The 18706-nt window shown below is 36.1% G+C and overlaps 1 protein-coding gene across 1 annotated transcript in view; it reads left to right on the top strand.

Annotated features, from left to right (window-relative positions):
• EQTN (equatorin) overlaps positions 1-18706 on the top strand; it is a 36364-nt gene that overhangs the window by 1042 nt on the left and 16616 nt on the right. Inside the window, exons 3-4 of the mRNA XM_049894941.1 lie at positions 4410-4496; positions 9005-9073. Of these exons, the coding sequence (XP_049750898.1) occupies positions 4410-4496; positions 9005-9073 (156 nt within the window). The remainder of the gene's footprint in view (positions 1-4409; positions 4497-9004; positions 9074-18706) is intronic.

Raw genomic sequence — 18706 nt, 5'->3', positions numbered from 1 at the left:
TTCTTCCTAGTCTGTCTTGGTCTGGAGGCTCCACTAAGACCTGATGCTCATTGCAATACACAAACCTCCACTGAGGGATGGGTGGTGGCTTCACATGAGGTGCATTGTCTGGGAAACGAACCTGAATCTCCCACATGGAAGGCAAGAATTCTACCACTAAACTGCCACTGCCCTCTTCTGAACATGAATTAAAGAAAAAATAGAAATACAATTTATGCTTTATAATTTTTATAATTTTCAAACCACTTGAGTGTAGGTTTTTGAGTGTATATATCTTTATCTGATTCTTTCAACACCCTATGAAGCTAGAATCAATATCCCTCTTTTTTAGATGGAGAAACAAAAACACTTTTTCTCAGAAAGGTAAGTTGCCAGACTTCAGTCACCAAGAAGCAGGCATGACTGGTGTCTAATCTATCCATTCCAGGCAGCCTCTACAGAGTACAAAACAGCACAAGAAAAATCATGTCTTTTTCAGGATGTACCTCTGTTTTGAATTAAACAGAGGATACGTTGAGAACCTGATAATTACTTTGATTACAGAGAAAATCTTAATTAGACGTCATGCCAGAGTCAAGACAGATGTGTCCTTCCCTGAGCCTGTCAGCTTGCTGTCAGGACCTCTTTTTTTTTTTTCTTCTGTGCTAACGTTATTTGTAGCAGAATAATCTCTTCTTTCGAGCAGTCCAATTAAATTTAATATTATAAAGAGCAGTATTAGTGATATTGTCCATTTGCTTTCTTGTCTTTATTGTTTTTTATATGAGTAATGCATGGATGCATTCTCATGTTAAAGGGTTCAAGCAAACCATAAATATAGGAGGACATTGTGAAAGTCCTTCCTCATCTTTCCCCTGTTCCTTTTGCCCACCTCCGTGATTGGTTAACTATCAAAAATTATTTCCACATATACCTTCGGTCTTTAATACGTGAATTATATTACACACACATGTATGTGTGTGTGTGTATATATATACATATATATGTGTCATAAATGGGATCATACTAAAATAATTGTTGAGACATGCTTTTCTCATTTAACAACTCTGGCGCTCTTTTCACATCTTTCTCATTATTGTTGATGGATACATAGCATTCCATAAAATGATGCTCTAAAATTTATTTATCTACTATCTTATCAAAGAACATTTAGATTATGTGCAGTTTTCCTCTTGTAGAGTCTTATTATATACAGTTGGATGTCTCTTTTTGAATAGATGACAAATACTGGAATTGTTGAATAAAAGGTGTATCTTTTAAAATATCGATAGATATGATCAAATTGCTCTATGAAAAAGTATCTACCAATTTACATCCCCCCAGAATGCTCCATAATGTTTTGCACAATGAATATTGTAATCATAATATTTTGGCAATGTGATAAGTGAGAAGTAATTTTCAATAACTTTTAATTTGCACTCACTTGTGAAGCTGAACATCTTTCACTGTATTTATTGGATATTTTCATTTCTGCTTCTGTGACTTTCCTGTTCATATCTTTGACCCATTGTTTTAATTAACATTGTCTTTTTTATTATTTGTATGGTTTTTTTTTTATATATTCAGTATTTTAATCAGTGGTAAAAGTAGTATTTCTCCAAGGCTGTTGCTTGTCTTTATTCTGTTTAGATATCTTCTTTTTTTTTTTTGGCTTTAACAAAGAGAAATTTATCTTCTCACAGTCTAGTAGGCTAGAAGTCCAAATTCAGGGTGTCAGCTCCAGGGGAAGGCTTTCTCTCTCTGTCAGTTCTGGAGGAAGGTCATTCTTATCAATCTTCCCCTGGACTAGCAGCCTCTCCGCACGGGAACCCTGGCTCTAAAAGACGCGCTCTGCTCCCGGTGTTTGTTTCTTGGTGGTATGAGGTCCCCAGCTCTCTGCTTGCTTCCCTTTCCTTTGATCTCTTATAAGATAAAAGGTTGTGCCGTCCACACCCCAGGGAAACTACCTTTACATTGGATCAGGGATGTGACCTGGTAAGGGTGTTACAATCCCACCCTAATCCTTTTAACATAAAATTACAATCCCGAAATGGAGGACCACCACAGAATACTGGGAATCATGGCCCAACCAAGTTGATACACACACTTTGGGGGGGGTGCATAATTCAATCCATGACATTCTACCCTTTGCCCCCCAAAAAATCACATTCTTGCAACATCCAAAACATATTCATCCCATCATATTATAGCCAAAGTCTTAAATCAACCCTAAGTCCAAAATTCAAAAATTCTTTTTCGCTGTGAAATCTAGAATACAAGTTATCTGCTTCCAAAAGTACAATGGCAGAACAGGCACAAGCTAGATATTTCTGTTACAAATGGGAGAAACTGGAGAGAAAGAAGCAATAACAGGCACCAAGCAAATCAACAGAACACATTGCATTAGCCCTCAAGGCTTTGAAAATAATCCTCTGTTCTCTGAGACCTTTTACAAAGTAGCCCTGCCCTCTAGGCTCTAGGTATTGTCCACACTCTTCCGATAAGTGCCTGGAGGTGCCCTACTCTGCCAGGAAGCCTCCTGCACACAGGCACTCAGCGCTCTTGCTCCATGGGTTGGCAGCCCTAGTTCAACCAATAAGTGCCTGGAGGCACCCCACTCCTCCAGAAAGCCTCCTGCGCACAGGCACTCAGCTCTGTCTCGCTCCGTGTGTTGGATCCAGTGCTGTCTGGTTCTCACCATCTGCACCATCTCTGGTGTTAACAGTTCTCCTCACTTCCTTCTGAGTCTTTTATCCATTCACAGTTTCAAAACCACTTCCACATTTTAGATATCTGTTAGAGCAGCACCCCAGTCTCTCAGTATCAAATTCTGTCTTAGTCATCTAGTGCTGCTATAACAGAAATACCACAAGTGGAAAACTTTAACAAGGAGAAATTTATTTTCTCACAGTCTGGTAGGCTAGAAGTCCAAATTCAGGGCATCAGCTCCAGGAGAAGGCTTTCTCTGTCTGTTGGCCCTGGAGGAAGATCTTTCTTGTCAATCTTCCCCTGGACTAGGAGCTTCTCTGTGCAGGAATCCTGGGTCTAAAAGACAAGTTCTGCTCCCAGTGCTTCTTTCTTGGTGATATGAGGTCCCCCTGTTTCAGCATCTTTAGTCACAGAGAAAATTTTAAGTTTTATAAAATCAAGTTTGTTGATTAATTCCTTTATAATTTCTGCATTTTGTGCCTTGCTTAGACAGGACTTATCCAACCCAAGATATTAAATTATTTTCCTAATTTTTTCTAATGTTTTATTTTTTTCTTTAACTCTTAGCTCTTAAATCCAATTGGGAATTATTTTTATGAGTCAGAATTGACACAACAGGCATGGCATAATGTAGGGATAAAACTATCTTTTTGGAAGAGCATACCCAACTGTCTAATATTAATTTCCTACTGATGTGAAATGCACTTTTATTACAGTCTAAATTCCCTGATGTAATCGGGTCAATTGCTACACTTTTTGTTTCTGCAATTGGTCTGTTCCTGCAAAAATACCACAGTGTTTTAATATTATAGTTTTATAATTTACTGCATGGTTTTGGGGTTGTGATTTCCTTTTAGTTCTCGGTGATTTTTTTTTTAATCTTTCAGGAATTTCAGAAAAAGTATGATACATTAATATCACTGCTTTGTTTATTTTTGTGTACTGGGGAAATTAGTATGTATGTACATATTATACATACGTGAATTTTTTTTTTTAATCTTTTAGGAATTTCAGAAAAATTATGATACATTAATATCACTGCTTTATTTTTGTGTACTGGGGAAATATATACATATATGCATTCATATGTTTGTATAAACTTTTATTAGTTCATGAGATTTTAGATAAAGGAGGTACACGTGTATGTACATTCAGTCTGGAATCTTTAACCAATTTACTCTGACCCTTTGGTAGGGTGGATAGGTCCATTAGTTTTGAATTACAACCAACCCCAACGACACCTCTTAAAAGCAGAATTCTTTATTTGCTTATGTAAATGTGAGTGTATGTGGAAGACCTTGATTTTTATTGAATCGTATGTTTTTTAAGCTGCAAGAGTTCCTTAGTCTGACAAAAGGCTCAAGGACAAATAAATGCTTCTTATGTGATTTTTGATAATGTCAATACAAATGGTAATAACATTCACATCTGCAAATCTATGTGGGCACCTGTTATGCACTTACATAAATTTTTCCACAAATCTCCTCAATAATTGCTTCTCAGAATCATTTAGCACAAGGATAGTAGTTTGGCTTTTCTCCTCATTAATTTTAGAGCTGACTTCATATTTCGTAGATGAAGAATGCCTCAGATAACTTTTCTTCCCCCTTGGAATTAGACAATGCGTATGTTTTAAGAAAAAAAAAATCAATGAAGAAAAAGGTAAATGAACAAGAAGTGAATTAGCTAGCTGCTAAAGACTTGTGATTTTATATTTTTAGATACGTTCGTGACACAAGGTCCAAATGGCACTGGGCCTGAAATCTCGTTGAGAGCAACAACTGATGTGAATTTTATTCTAAGAAACTGTAAGTATTGAAAGGTACTGCTTCATGTGTGAAAAGGCCTTAAAGCAGGATTTCTAAACAGCACTAGAGAGTATTGGGTGGGAAAGTGGTCTTAGTGGAGCTAAAATCAGGGAATCTTAGTATCCAAACCAGGCTACAATTTCCGCTTTAAGGTACATTCTATGACTCTGGGATCTGACTGAACTTCCGGGTCTTCCACTAGGTTTTCCCTTTCTCACACTTCCTCTGGCACTGATACTCTTGAGTCTCCATGTCCACTGCACTAGCAGGGAGGTTCTTATATTTCCTAATCTCATATTTTTGGTTTGTGCAGGAAGAAAAATTAGTAACTTAATTTAGGATTCTAGATAATTGTTCATCTTTCTTAGACCCACCTCTTTTCTTCTGTCCGCTTTTTACCTTCAGCTTCAACTGTCATTTTCTTTTCCTATCTTTCCACCAGCCATAACTATTTGACAGATAAAGCTTGTCAGCATGTGACTCTTGAGGCCATTAAAATTCTCTAGAGTACATGTTCATAAACATGACTTTCACCTTGTAATGGCAACAACTTATAATCTGTGAAACATCCAAAGATAAAACAGAAGACAAGGAAAAGAAAGAGAATGAGAGTAAGTAGACAGGGAGGAGAGAATGGTTCTGGCTATGGCAATTTCAATATTGGGAAAAAACCAAAGTCAGTGATGCCTAATAATTAATAAAGTTATTTGGCAGCAAGGCAATTTCAAATCTTGGGATTTAAATGAGGGTATTGCAAGGGTATAGATTAATTAGATAAATCACCCATGGAAATCTTGCTTGTACACAACAAACAACATCTGGAGTTGTTTTGGATAAAACACAGAAAGCCAGCTCTTAAGTGGACAAAGTAACATGAGTTCACTTAGGCGATGGGTTATTGAGAACCACAAAACCCTAACTTCTATTCCCACAATTCAGGTCCCCAGAGGATTGTCTAAGAAAGTTGGATTGGGATAAGAGACATTCTGGAGGAACAAGTCACTCAAGGAGATGAAGATCTCTAGAATAGTGAAGCCTACAAATTACATAAATATAGTTCCTAAAACTCTGAGGGCAAGGGGTGAGCTGAGGAGATACAGATACTTTTCTCTAAAATTGAGTATAAGAGGGCATAGCAGACTTTAGGGATTCTGTACCAACTGAGTCCTGCCTGAGTCAGTGTCAGCTCCAGTAATATACAGCCTTTTCCATTCTTTCTTGTCAACAAGGTACCTGTAATGGTGCTGGAGATAGGCCCAGTCTGAATTCATTCTGCCTCTCTGTAGAGCTTCTCCTGCGGTAGCGTGGCCTGTACTCCATATGCAACTTTACTGACTTCTCTTAAACAAAATTAATTGAAATGGCAAACTACATGGAAAAAAAATGGGTCTTCAGTCACAATTATTCCCAATCATGCTCTTAGATGGGTCCACTGTAGACTGAGATACATACTAAAGTAGGCCTGAAAATTCTTGACTTGCAGCCCAAAATCTTTATATATAGAACTCTGTTTTGACTGGTTACCATGCTTATATTTCCTTTTTACACAGACACCCATGCTGTTTCTCTCTTTCATGTCATTACGCTGACCAGCAACCAATCTGTCCTGGGCTGATACTATCACTGTGCAGGGAACCACTTGAAGACAGAGTATCTCTTCCAATAGATATTCCTAACTTCTAAAGGAAGTTTGTGGCATCATGCTCCCTGCTTTTCCTCTTTTTCACAAATTATACCCATATTAATTCCACCTCAGGCAAGACATTACCACGAAAGCTTTATTCTTAAATGCCTTCCTCTTCCCCCTCCTTTAAGTTGTCTCAGAAAAAATTTCAATCTTTCCTTTTATCTCTTCTCTCATTTTCTCTGTTCTATTTTTAGCTGAAAAGAATGCCTAGTCACAGAAGTTTAGCCAATATTTTTTATATGCTGATAACGTATTATTATCTCTTTTCCTAGCTCAAACCCGCACTGAAACACCTACTACAAAACCCGCTGAATACCTCACTGAAAAACCCACTGAAGAAACCACCCCTGAAGAACCCTTTGAAGACCATGACAATCATTTTCAAAGTATTAAAAGTACTACTACACTGTATTCATACCTGGAGCATATCATTATATGACTTAAAAATTTAAGTTCCGCCACTCTGAGCATTTCATAGAGTAATGGCATTCTTAAAGTTTGTACTACTACAATTTAATGACACTTTAAAATCTTTCGAACAGTGAATGTCTAAGAGTCAATTTTCGGATTTACCTGACAAGAGATAGGAAGAGTTTTTTTAAACATAATTTTATTTTAATAAAATTCATTAAATTTATTTTATATTGCATACATTTATAAATTAATGTACATCTATAAATATTTAAAATACATTTGTATAAAATATATAAATATAGCTAAATTATATATAAGTATATATTTATATTAGATACAAATATATATTTATTTCATATAAATTTATTTTTGTTATAATGTAAAATTTTCTACCTGCTTGAGAAATAAACTTATCTCTACTTAGAGTTAATTATTAGTGTTTCTTAAGGTTATTGGACAGTGGCTGAAAGGGATGAGACTGCAAAATCAAAATCACCATTCCTGTCAATAATGTTGTTCCTTATAAAATATTTGTAAAACCAAAACAACCCACGATGATGCTTCTCTAAGGTCTTTTGAATGAGTGGTCTACTTAAAAACAATGGATACGGGTCATCACAGAAAATCCTATTTTCTCCAGTTCTTGCAATCAAAGCAAGTTTCTAACATGATTACTATGAATTAGTTTGCATCTTTATCACACCAAAAATAAAATAAAATAATTACAACCTTACCTACTTTTTTGATATGTATAAAAATGGAAACCTGATCATTCTGGTATCCCTTTACTTAAATATCTTCAGTAACTTACCACTAGGATTTGGGGGATGTTCAAACTCCTTAACCAGGCACTCAAGTCTGACATGATCTGGCTATTGAGGAAGTTTCTTGTCTCATCTCTGGCCACATTCCCCATCAACATTCTTCGCTCCAGATTACTTGAAGCTCCAAGAGCTTATGGAGCCTGCTCATGACTGAGTTTGCTCACAGCTGGCATGACTTCTTCCTTATTTTGCTTGCCTGGCTAACAAATATTAGTCCTCTAAGCCTATATTGGAAAACCAGCTCCCTTTTGACACATTTTTAGCCTTTACAAGTTGAGTTAGGCCCCTCTCTGCATACTACTTGTGCATTTCTATTAAAGCTATTATTATCCTGAAACATAGCAAGGAATGATTCTTATCTATAACTAAAATTAAGGGTCAGTTCCTTGCACATAAGGCCTGTGCCGTGTTCATTTCTATAACATTAGTATCAAGTACATGGTAGGAGCGCAAGGTGTGACTACTAAATAACTAAATTAACAAAGAAATGAATGAATGTCCTATCACAGATTATCTACAGGCAAATTACCTTATTGTGTTTTCATGTTCTATTTTGTTTTAAACAGAGCCAACCAAGGGTCAAAATGAGCCTGAATTTTGGACAATGTTAGAGAAAGGTAAACTGATACGATTAGGCAGCTTGGGAAATGTCTTGATTTTCTAAAATCTTATGTAAGAAAGACAAGATCATTTAACTTCTAATACTAAGAATCAATAAGTCAATATTTTGCTGCCATTTTCATATGCAAAAGAAAATTCAAAACAAAGCCAGAGAGTTAATAAAGTGTGACACATTTTCTGATTCTCTCTACAAAAAAAGTTTTCTTCTCTTACAATTTTTGTAATTTAGTCATTCATTTTATTTATAATTAAATTTATTTGCAATTGAAAACTTTAAATACAGCTCTTGCCCAATATAGTCCCTCATTTTGTTTAAAGCAGTATGCATATGAGCACATGCATACACATTCATAAGTGTAATGTACATATCATAATATATACATGCATAAAAGTAATGTAAATTTCATAAATACACATGCATGTATGTATAAATGTAAAGTATACATTACATATAAATACACACATATATAAATATATGTATCACATATATATGCATATATTATAAATGTAATGTATATATCATACATGTATATGTTGTTGTTGATGCTATTGGGTGCTGTTGAATTGATTCTGGCTCACAGCGACCCTACAGGAAAGAATAAAACTGCCCTGAAGGGTTTCCAAGGAGCGACTGGTGGATTTGAACTGCTGACCTTTTGGTTAGCAGCCTAGCTCTTAACCACTGTGCCACCAGGGCTCATATATATATGTGTGCACATATATATATATATACACAAACACATATATATGTATATATATACACACATATATATGTATATACATACAAACACACATATATGTATATACGTACAAACACACATATATGTATATACGTACATATATATGTGTATATATGTGTATATGCATATTTATAAAATACAAGTACACATACATACATATACATATAATAATTTTAGTAAATGACTTTCATTTACCATAACAACGATTTATTATCTTAACAGCTTTAAATGCAACACCACCAAGGGAGCAGCGCAATGAAGAAAAAGACCAATTATTTAACCCAATTCCAAGTAAGAATAAAATACTTCAATTAATGGATCCATAAATACTCACACACATTTTGTTGTCTGCGTGGTGATACTAATTTCCCTATTAAAGAAGCATGTACGTAACAGGGTAGCTTAGCGGCTTACAACATTTTACTGTTTTAGGAGAGTTCTAATTCCTAATCATTGAGAAAGCTAAAATCTGGTAACATTTAATGCCTCAGCTTCAACAAAAAATTAAAAGGCACACAAAGAAACTGGAAATGATGGCCCATTGAAGTGAACAAGATGAAGGGAGAGAAATTATATTTATAGGAACCCAAATAATGAACAGATTGGAAGAATGTAATACAACAATATTAAATAAGCTGAAAGAGCTAGAGAAAAAACAAAGAATTAAATTAAAAGAATGATACATGAACAAAATGAGAAAATAAAGTCATAGACACTATGAAAAGGAAACAATCAGAAATGAGACTGAAGGACCAAATAACTTTAAAAAAACTCATTAAAAGAATTTAACAGTAGATTTGAACTGGAAAAAGAATCAGGAAGCTACAGGATAAAAGCAACAGAAATTTGTAAGACTGGGTAGAAACAACAGAGAAGGCTCAAGACTGCTAAACATAGCCTGATGGAAATATGGGATACCAAGAAATGAACTAAAATACACATCATAAGAATCCCAGGACCTGAGAGAAAGTGACAAATGTTTGAAAAAAATAATGGCAGAAAACTTCCCAAATCTGACAAAGGACATGAATCTACATATTCAAGAAGCTCTATGACTAGGATAAACCCAAAGAGGTCCACACCAAGACACATTATAATCAAACTTTCAAAAACTAATTGTAAAGAGAGAAACCTGAAATCAGTAAGATAGAAGAGAATAGTTACGTACAAAGGATACCCAATAAGATTATGTGCCAATTTCTCCTCAGAAGCCTTGGCACCCAGAAAGCAATGGAATGGCATTTTTAAAGTACAGAAAGAAAAGAACTGTCAACCAAGAATATTATATCTGGCAAAACTGTCAAGAATGAGGGCAAAATTAAGACATTCCCAGATAAACAAAACCTGAGAGAGTTTATAAGCACTGGACCTGCCCTACAAGAAGCACTAAAGGCAGTCCTTCAGATGGGAAAGAAAAGACATAAGGCAATGACTTGAAACCGAACACAGAAAGACCATCATTAAAGGTAATTGCATGGGCAAGCATAAGGGCAAGTTTTAAGGTAACTCTAGTTACTATGGCCTTCGTACTTTATAATGACAAATGCATAAAAAAAAGATAAATATATGTTGCAGGATACATGATGTATAAAGACGTACCATATTTTTACACAAATAATGAACACCTTTTAAGTTTGTTTGCCATCCATGCCCTCCTCCCATGAGGTATCTTTGCTAGTGCACTATGTTAATTTTTTTCTTACAGCAACATGTAAGATAATTGGCATAGTGGCACTTACAAAAATACCTCACAGGGGAAGGGCATGGTTGGCAATCAAACGTAGAAGGTGTGGGTTATTAGGGTAAAAGTACAGTAATAGGCGATAACGACAACATAATAGGGGAGAGGGTGGAATGGTGTAGGTGTAGAGTTCTTATACATTTCTGAAGTTGGTATTAATTTAAAGCCAGTTGTTATAATTGTAAGATGTTAAATGTAATTTTTTTTTTTTTAAATGTAATACTCAAGGTAAACACAAAGAAAATACCTAAAAACTACACACAAAAGGAAAGAAGAAGGGAAACAAAAAGGTTCACTACAAAAAGTCAACAAAACATAAAAGTTGGTGGTATTGGAGGAAATGAGGGTTAAAGAAGGTATAAGACACACACACAAAAAGACAAATAACAAAATGGCAGAAGCTCTTCCTTATTGGTAATGATCATGAATGTATATGGACTGACTAAATGCTTCACACAAAAGGCAAACAGTGGCAGAATGGATAAAAAAAAATGCAATCCAACTATATCTGTCTACAGGAGACTCATCTTAGACCCAAGAACACAAATTGATTGAGTGTGAAAGGATAGGAAAAAATATTCCATGCAAATAATAAACAAAAGAGCCCTGGGGCGGTGATTTTAATATCAGACAAAATAGACTTTAAGTCAAAATCTGTTAAAAGAGACAAAGAAGGACATTATATAATGATAAAGGGGACGATTCATCAAGGACCTACAACAACTATAAGCACCACCTAGGGACCTACGTATATATATGCACCTAACATTAAACATCAGAGCCCCAAAATACATAAAGCAAACACTGATAGAATTAAAGGGAGAAATAGATAGTTCTACAGTAATTGTTGGAGACTTTAACACACCTCTTTCAATAATGCTCAGAACATCTAAAAAGATCAAAAAGGAAATAGAGGACCTGAATGATACTATAAACCAAGTAGACCTAACAGACACGCGTAGAATACTCTATCCGACAACACCACAATATACATTCTTCACCAGGGCGCATGGATTATTCTCCAGGACAAACCATGTGATTGGCCACAAAATAAGTCTCAGTAAGTATAAAAAGAATGGAATCACACAAAGTATCTTCTCTGACCATAACAGAGTGAATTAGACATTAATAACAAAACGAAAACTGGAAAATACACAAACATGTGGAAATTAAACTACAAACCATTAAGCAACCAATAAATCAAGGGAGAAATCAGAAAATACTTAGAGTTGAGTGAAAACGAATGCACAACATACCAAAACTTATGGTACACATCAAAGGCAGTGCTGGAAGGGAAATATATAGTGGTAAACGTCTACGTGAAAAAAAGAAAAGATCTCAGCAATATAATTTTACAACTTGAGGAACACAAAAAGAAGAGCAATCCAAGCCCAAATCTACCAGAGGGAAGGAAATAACAAAGATCAGAGCAGAGATAAATGAAATAGAAAATAGAAAAACAATGAAGAAAATGAAATCACAATTGTTTATTTTAAAGATCAATAAAAGACAAAACTTTAGGTAAACTGACAAAGAACAGATGAAAATATCTAAAATCAGAAAGGAAAGTCAGGCCATTACAACCAGCCCTACAGAAATAAAAAGGACCTAAGACAATACTATGCGCAATTGTACACCAACAAATTAGGTAACCTAGATGAGATGGACGAATTTCTAGAAACACATTAATCTCTTACATTGACTTAAGAAGAAATAGAAAATCTCAATAAACCCATTATCAAGTGAAGAGATTGAGTCAGTAACCAAAAGCTGCTCCCTCACAAAAAAAGTCCCATATAAGATGGTTTCATTAGGGAATTCTACCAAACATTTGTAGAAGCGTTCCTTCCTAAATTTTTCCAAAAATTGTAAGAGGAGGAAGCAATTTCTAACTCATTCTATGAGGTTAGCATTACCCTGATACAAAACCAGACAGACACCACAAGCAGACCAATGTCTTTTAGGAATGTAAATGCAAACAATCTCCTAAAATGCTAGCAACCCAAATCCAATAGCATATTAATAGGATTATATTCTGTGATAAATGGGATTTATTCCTGGGATGCAAGGGTGGTTGAACATTTTAAAAAATCAATGTAATACATTACATTAATAAAAAAATAGAACACAGGAAAACAACCACATGATCACCTCAATTGACTCAGAAAAGGCATTTGACAAAATCCAACACTTTTTCTGACAAAAATCACTCAAGCTGGGAATAGAAGAAAAATTCCTCAATGTAATAAAGGTCATTTATGAAAAACCCACTGCAGTCAAACTGTGAACTTTCCCCTTAACATCAGGAACAAGACAAGGGTGTCTACTCTCACCACTGTTATTCAATATTGTACTGGAAGTTTTAGCCAGAGAAATTAGGCAAGAAAAAGAAATAAAAATCATCAAAATTAGAGAAGAACTAAAATGATCCCTTTCACCAAAGACATGATCCTACACAGAGAAAACCCTAAAGAACCCACTATAGCTAATAAATAAATTGAGCAAAGTGACATGATAAAAGATCAACACACAAAAATCAGTCAAGTTTTTATACATCAGTAATGAATATTCTGAAAAAGAAATTAAGGAAACAATTACATTTATAATAGTACCTAAAAGAATATAATACCTGGTTAAAAAATAAATTTAACCAAGGACGTGAAAGACTTGTACACAGAGAAGTATAAAACATTACTGAAAAGATGTTTAAAGAACATCTAAATGAATGACAAAACATTCCGGGTTCATGGACTAGAAGATTTAATATTGTTTAGATGTCAATGCTACTCAAATCAATCTACATATTCAATGCAACTTCCATCAAAATTTGAACAGCATTCTTTGCAGAAATGTAAAAGCCAATCCTCAAATTTATATGGATCTACAATGGCCCTAAATAGCCATCAATTTTCAGCAATACTGAAAAAGAAGAACAAAGTAGAAGGATTCATACTCCTGGTCTCAAAACATACAACGAAGTTACAGCAATCAAAACCATTTGATACTGGTATAATGAAAGGTACATTGACCAATGAAATAGAATTGAAAGCCCAGAGATAAACCTGCACATCTATAGTTAATTCATTTGTGGCAAGTGTGCTCACTCCACGCAGTGGGTGAAAGAATAGTCTCTTTAATAAATGGTGCTGGAAAAACCAGATTTTCACAGGCAAAAAAAAAATGAAGCTGGACCCATATCTCACACCATATACTAAAATTAACTCAAAATGGATTAAGAACCTAAACGTAAGAACTAAAACCCTATGCTTCAGGACCTACTTTATAACCATAGATTCTTTGATTTGTTGTTAGGTGCCGTCAAATCAGTTCCGACTCATGGTGACTCTATGCACAACAGAACGAAACACTGCCCGGTCCTGCGCCATCCTTACAATCCTTGTTATGCTTGAGCTCATTGTTGCAGCCACTGTGTCAATCCACCTTGTTGAGGGTCTTGCTCTTTTCTGCTAACCCTGTACTCTGCCAGGCATGATGTCCTTCTCCAGGGACTGATCCCTCCTGACAACGTGTCCAAAGTATGTAAGACGCAGTCTTGCCATCGTTGCTTCTAAGGAGCATTCTGGTTGTACTTCTTCTAAGACAGATTTGTTTGTTCTTTTGGCAGTCCATGGCATATTCAATATTGTTTGCCAACACCACAATTCAAAGGCATCAATTCTTCTTCGGTCTTTCTTATTCATTGTCCAGCTTTCATATGCATATGATGTGATTGAAAATACCATGGCTTGGGTCAGGCACACCTTAGTCTTCAAGGTGACATCTTTGCTCTTCAACACTTTGAAGAGGTCCTTTGCAGCAGATTTACCCAATGTAATGCGTCTTTTGATTTCTTGACTGCTGCTTCCATGGCTGTTGATTGTGGATCCAGGTAAAATGAAATCCTCAACAACTTCAATCTTTTTTCCATTTATCATGATGTTGCTCATTGGTCCAGTTGTGAGGATTTTTGTTTCCTTTATGTTGAGGTGTAATCCATACTGAAGGCTGTGGTCTTTGATCTTCATTAGTAAGTACTTCAAGTCCTCTTTGCTTTCGGCAAGCAAGGTTGTGTCATCTGCACAACGCAGGTTGTTAATGAGTCTTCCGCAATCCTGATGCCCCGCTCTTATTCATATGGTCCAGCTTCTCAGATTATTTGCTCAGCATACAGATTGAATAGCTATGGTGAAAGAATACAGCCCTGACGCACACCTTTCCTGACTTTAAACCAATCAGTATCCTCTTGTTCTGTCTGAACAACTGCCTCTTGGTCTATGTAAAGGTTCCTCATGAGCACAATTAAGTGTTCTGGAATTCCCATTCCTCACAATGTTATCCATAATTTGTTATGACCCACACAGTTGAGTGCCTTTGCATAGTCAATAAAGCACAGGTAAACATCTTTCTAGTATTCTCTGCTTTCAGCCAGGATCCATCTGACATCATCAGTGATATCCCTGGTTCCATGTCCTCTTCTGAAACCAGCCTGAATTTCTTGCAGTTCCCTGTCAATATACTGTTACAGCCTTTTTTGAAAGATCTTCAGCAAAATTTTGCTTGTTTGTGATATTAATGATATTGTTCTATAATTTCCACATTTGGCTAGATCATCTTTCTTGGGAATAGGCACAAATATGGATCTCTTCCAGTCAGTTGGCCAGGAAGCTGTCTTCCATATTTCTTGACATAGACGAGTCAGACCCCTGGCGCTGCATCTGTTTGTTGAAACATCTCAATTGATACTCCATCAATTCCTGGAGCCTTGGTTTTCGCCAATGCCTTCAGAGCAGCTTGGACTTCTTCCTTCAGTACCATCAGTTCCTGATCATATGCCACCTCTTGAAATGCTTGAATATCGACTAATTCTTTTTGGTATAATGACTCTGTGTATTCCTTCCATCTTCTTTCAATGCTTCCTGCGTTGTTTAATATTTTCCCCATGGAATCCTTCCCTATTGCAACTCAAGGCTTGAATTTTTTTTTCAATTCTTTTAGCTTGAGAAATGCCGAGCGTATTCCTCCGTTTTGGTTTTCCATCTCCAGCTCTTTGCACATGTCATTATAATACTTTGTCTTCTCGAGAAGCCCTTTGAAATCTTCTGTTCAGTTCTTTTACTTCATCAATTCTTCCTTTTGCTTTAGCTGCTTGACGTTTGAAAGCAAGTTTCAGAGTCTCCTCTGACATCCATCTTGGTCTTTTCTTTCTTTCCTGTCTTTTCAGTGACCTCTTGCTTTCTTCATGGATGATGTCCTTGACGTCATTCCACAACTCAACTGGTCTTCGGTCACTAGTGTTCAGTGCATCAAATCTATTCTTGAGATGGTGTCTAAATTTAGGTGGGATATACTCAAGGTCATATTTTGGCTCTCGTGGACTTGCTCTAATTTTCTTCGGTTTCAGCTTCAACTTGCATATGAGCAATTGATGGTCTGTTCCACAGTCAGCCCCTGTTCTTGTCCTGACTGATGATATTGAGCTTTTCCATCGTCTCTTTCCACAGAGGTAGTCAATTTGATTTCTTTGTGTTCCATCTGGCGAGGTCCATGTTTATAGTTGCCGTTTATGCTGGTGAAAGAAGGTATTTGCAATGAAGAAGTCGTTGGTCTTGCAAAATTCTATCATTCGATCTCCAGCATTGTTTCTGTCACCAAGGCCATATTTTCCAACTACTGTTCCTTCTTCTTTGTTTCCAACTTTTGCCTTCCAATCACCAATAATTATCAATGCATCTTGATTGCATGTTTGATCAATTTCAGACTGCAGCAGCTGATAAAAATCTTCTATTTCTTCACCTTTGGCACAAGTGGATAGTTCGTAAATTTGAATAATAGTCATATTAACTCATCTTCCTTTTATATGTATGGATATTTTCCTATCACTGACAGCTTTGTACTTCAGGATAGATCTTGAAACATTCCTTTTGACGATAAATGCAACACCATTCCTCTTCAAGTTGTCATTCCCAGCATAGTAGACTGTATGATTGTCTGATTCAAAATGGCCAATACCAGTCCATTTCAGCTCACTAATGCCTAGGATATTGATGTTTATGCGTTCTATTTCATTTTTGAGAATTTCCAATTTTCCTAGATTCATACTTCGTACTTCCAGGTTCCGATAATTAATGGATGTTTGCAGCTGTTTCTTCTCATTGCCACATCAGCAAATGAAGGTACTGAAAGCCTTACTCCATCCACATCATTAAGTTCGACTCTACTTTGAGGAGGCAGCTCTTCCCCAGTCATCTTTTGAGTGCCTTCCAACCTGAGGGGCTCTTCTTCCCGCACTATATCAGATAATGTTCTGCTGCTATTCACAAGGTTTTCAATGGCTAATGCTTTTCAGAAGTAGACTTCTGGGTCCTTCTTCCTAGTCTGTCTTAGTCTGGAAGCTCAGCTGAAACATGTCCTCCATGGGTGACCCTGCTGGTATCTGAATACCGGTGGCATAGCTTCCAGCATCACAGCAACACACAAGCCCCCATAGTACGACAAACTGACAGACACATGGGGGTGTGTCTGTCAGATTCTTTGATATGACATCAAAATCACTGGCAGCAAAAGACAAAATAGAAAAATTGGAGTTCATCAAAATTGAAAAGTTTTGTTCATTAAAGGACTTTATCTACAAAGTGAAGAGGCAGCAGCCTAAAGATTGGGAGAAAATTTTGGGGAACCATATATCTGATAAGGGTTCAATATCCAGAGTATGTAAAGAACTCTTACAACTTAACAACAAAAAGACAAACAACACAATCAAAAAATGGACAAAAGACTTGAACAGACATTTTACCAAAGAAAAAATACAAATTGGCAACAAGCACATGAAAAGGTGCTCAATATCATTAGTCATTAAACCACACACACAAAAAAACACTAAACCCGTTGCTGTCAAGTTGATTCCGACTCAAAGCAACCTTACAGGACACAGTGGAACTGCCCCACAGGCTTTCCAAGGAGCAGCTGGTGGATTCCAACTGCCGACCTTTTCTTTAGCAGCCTGAACTCTTAACCACCGTGCCAGGGAAATGCAAATCAAAACCACAAGGAGATAACACTTTGCTCCCACTCTGATGGCTATGATAAAAAACAAAAATACGAACAACATCAGGTGTTGGCAACCATGGGGAGAAATTGGAACCCTCACCCATTGCTGATTGGAGTATAAAATGCTACAACCATTGAAAAGTTCGACACTTCCTCAAAAAGAATCGAATTACACATGTGATCTAGTAATTCCACTCCTAAGTATCTACCCAAAAGAGTTGAAAGCAGGAACACAAACAGATACTTTTACGCCAATATCCACTGCAGCACTGTTTAGAACAGCCAAAAGGTATAAACAATCACAAGCTAAATGTTCATCAACAGATAGATGGATAAACAAAACGTGGTATGTCATAAAGAGAAATGAAGTCCTGATGCATGCCACAACATGGATGAACCTTGAGAACATGCTGAGTGGAAGAAATCAATTTCACAAAGTGACAAATATTGCATGACCCTACTTAAATGAAATATCTAGATTAGACAAATACATAGAAACCAGCATTTATAGTGGTTACCAGAGGTGGGAGAAGAGGAGGGAAGGGCAGTCATTGCTCAGAGGGGCACTCAGCTTCTGCTAATGGTGATGGAAAAATTTGGAAACAGATAGTGGTGATGGTTGTACAACATGATAAAAGCAGTTTATGTCACTGATTTATACATGTAGAAAAATGTAGAAATGGTAAATGTTTTGTTATATTTAATATTTACCACAATATTTTTTTTAACACTTCTAGAAAGCAAAAGAGAAATTCAGGAGCACAGCCCATTTTAATGCAATTTGTTTATTTCCAAAATAATTTGTCTCAAAGCCAGAGAACAGTCATTGACCATTGTCTGTATCTCAAAGCCTGTTTGATCTGAGATTGCACTTTTGACTATCACAATTAAAAAAAAAAATCAGAGAATACAGACATGGGAGTTTGTCATTGCTTATTACCTAAACATCGTTACCTAGAAAATAATGAAATCCTTAAAATTTTTGATCAGAGGGACTTTTGAGGGAGAGAGGGTTTACATCAACATGGTCATCTAAAGTCATCATTAAATAAATCTTTTGTAAGTCAAGACTACAATCTTTACTGAAGCAGACTGCCACATCTTTATCCTGTAGAGTGGCTGATGGATTTGAACCA

Source organism: Elephas maximus, chromosome 9 (assembly GCF_024166365.1).
Source record: "Elephas maximus indicus isolate mEleMax1 chromosome 9, mEleMax1 primary haplotype, whole genome shotgun sequence".
Taxonomy (NCBI): domain Eukaryota; kingdom Metazoa; phylum Chordata; class Mammalia; order Proboscidea; family Elephantidae; genus Elephas; species Elephas maximus.
Note: the sequence above shows the minus strand (reverse complement) of the source record. Positions and strands in the feature narration are given on the sequence as shown.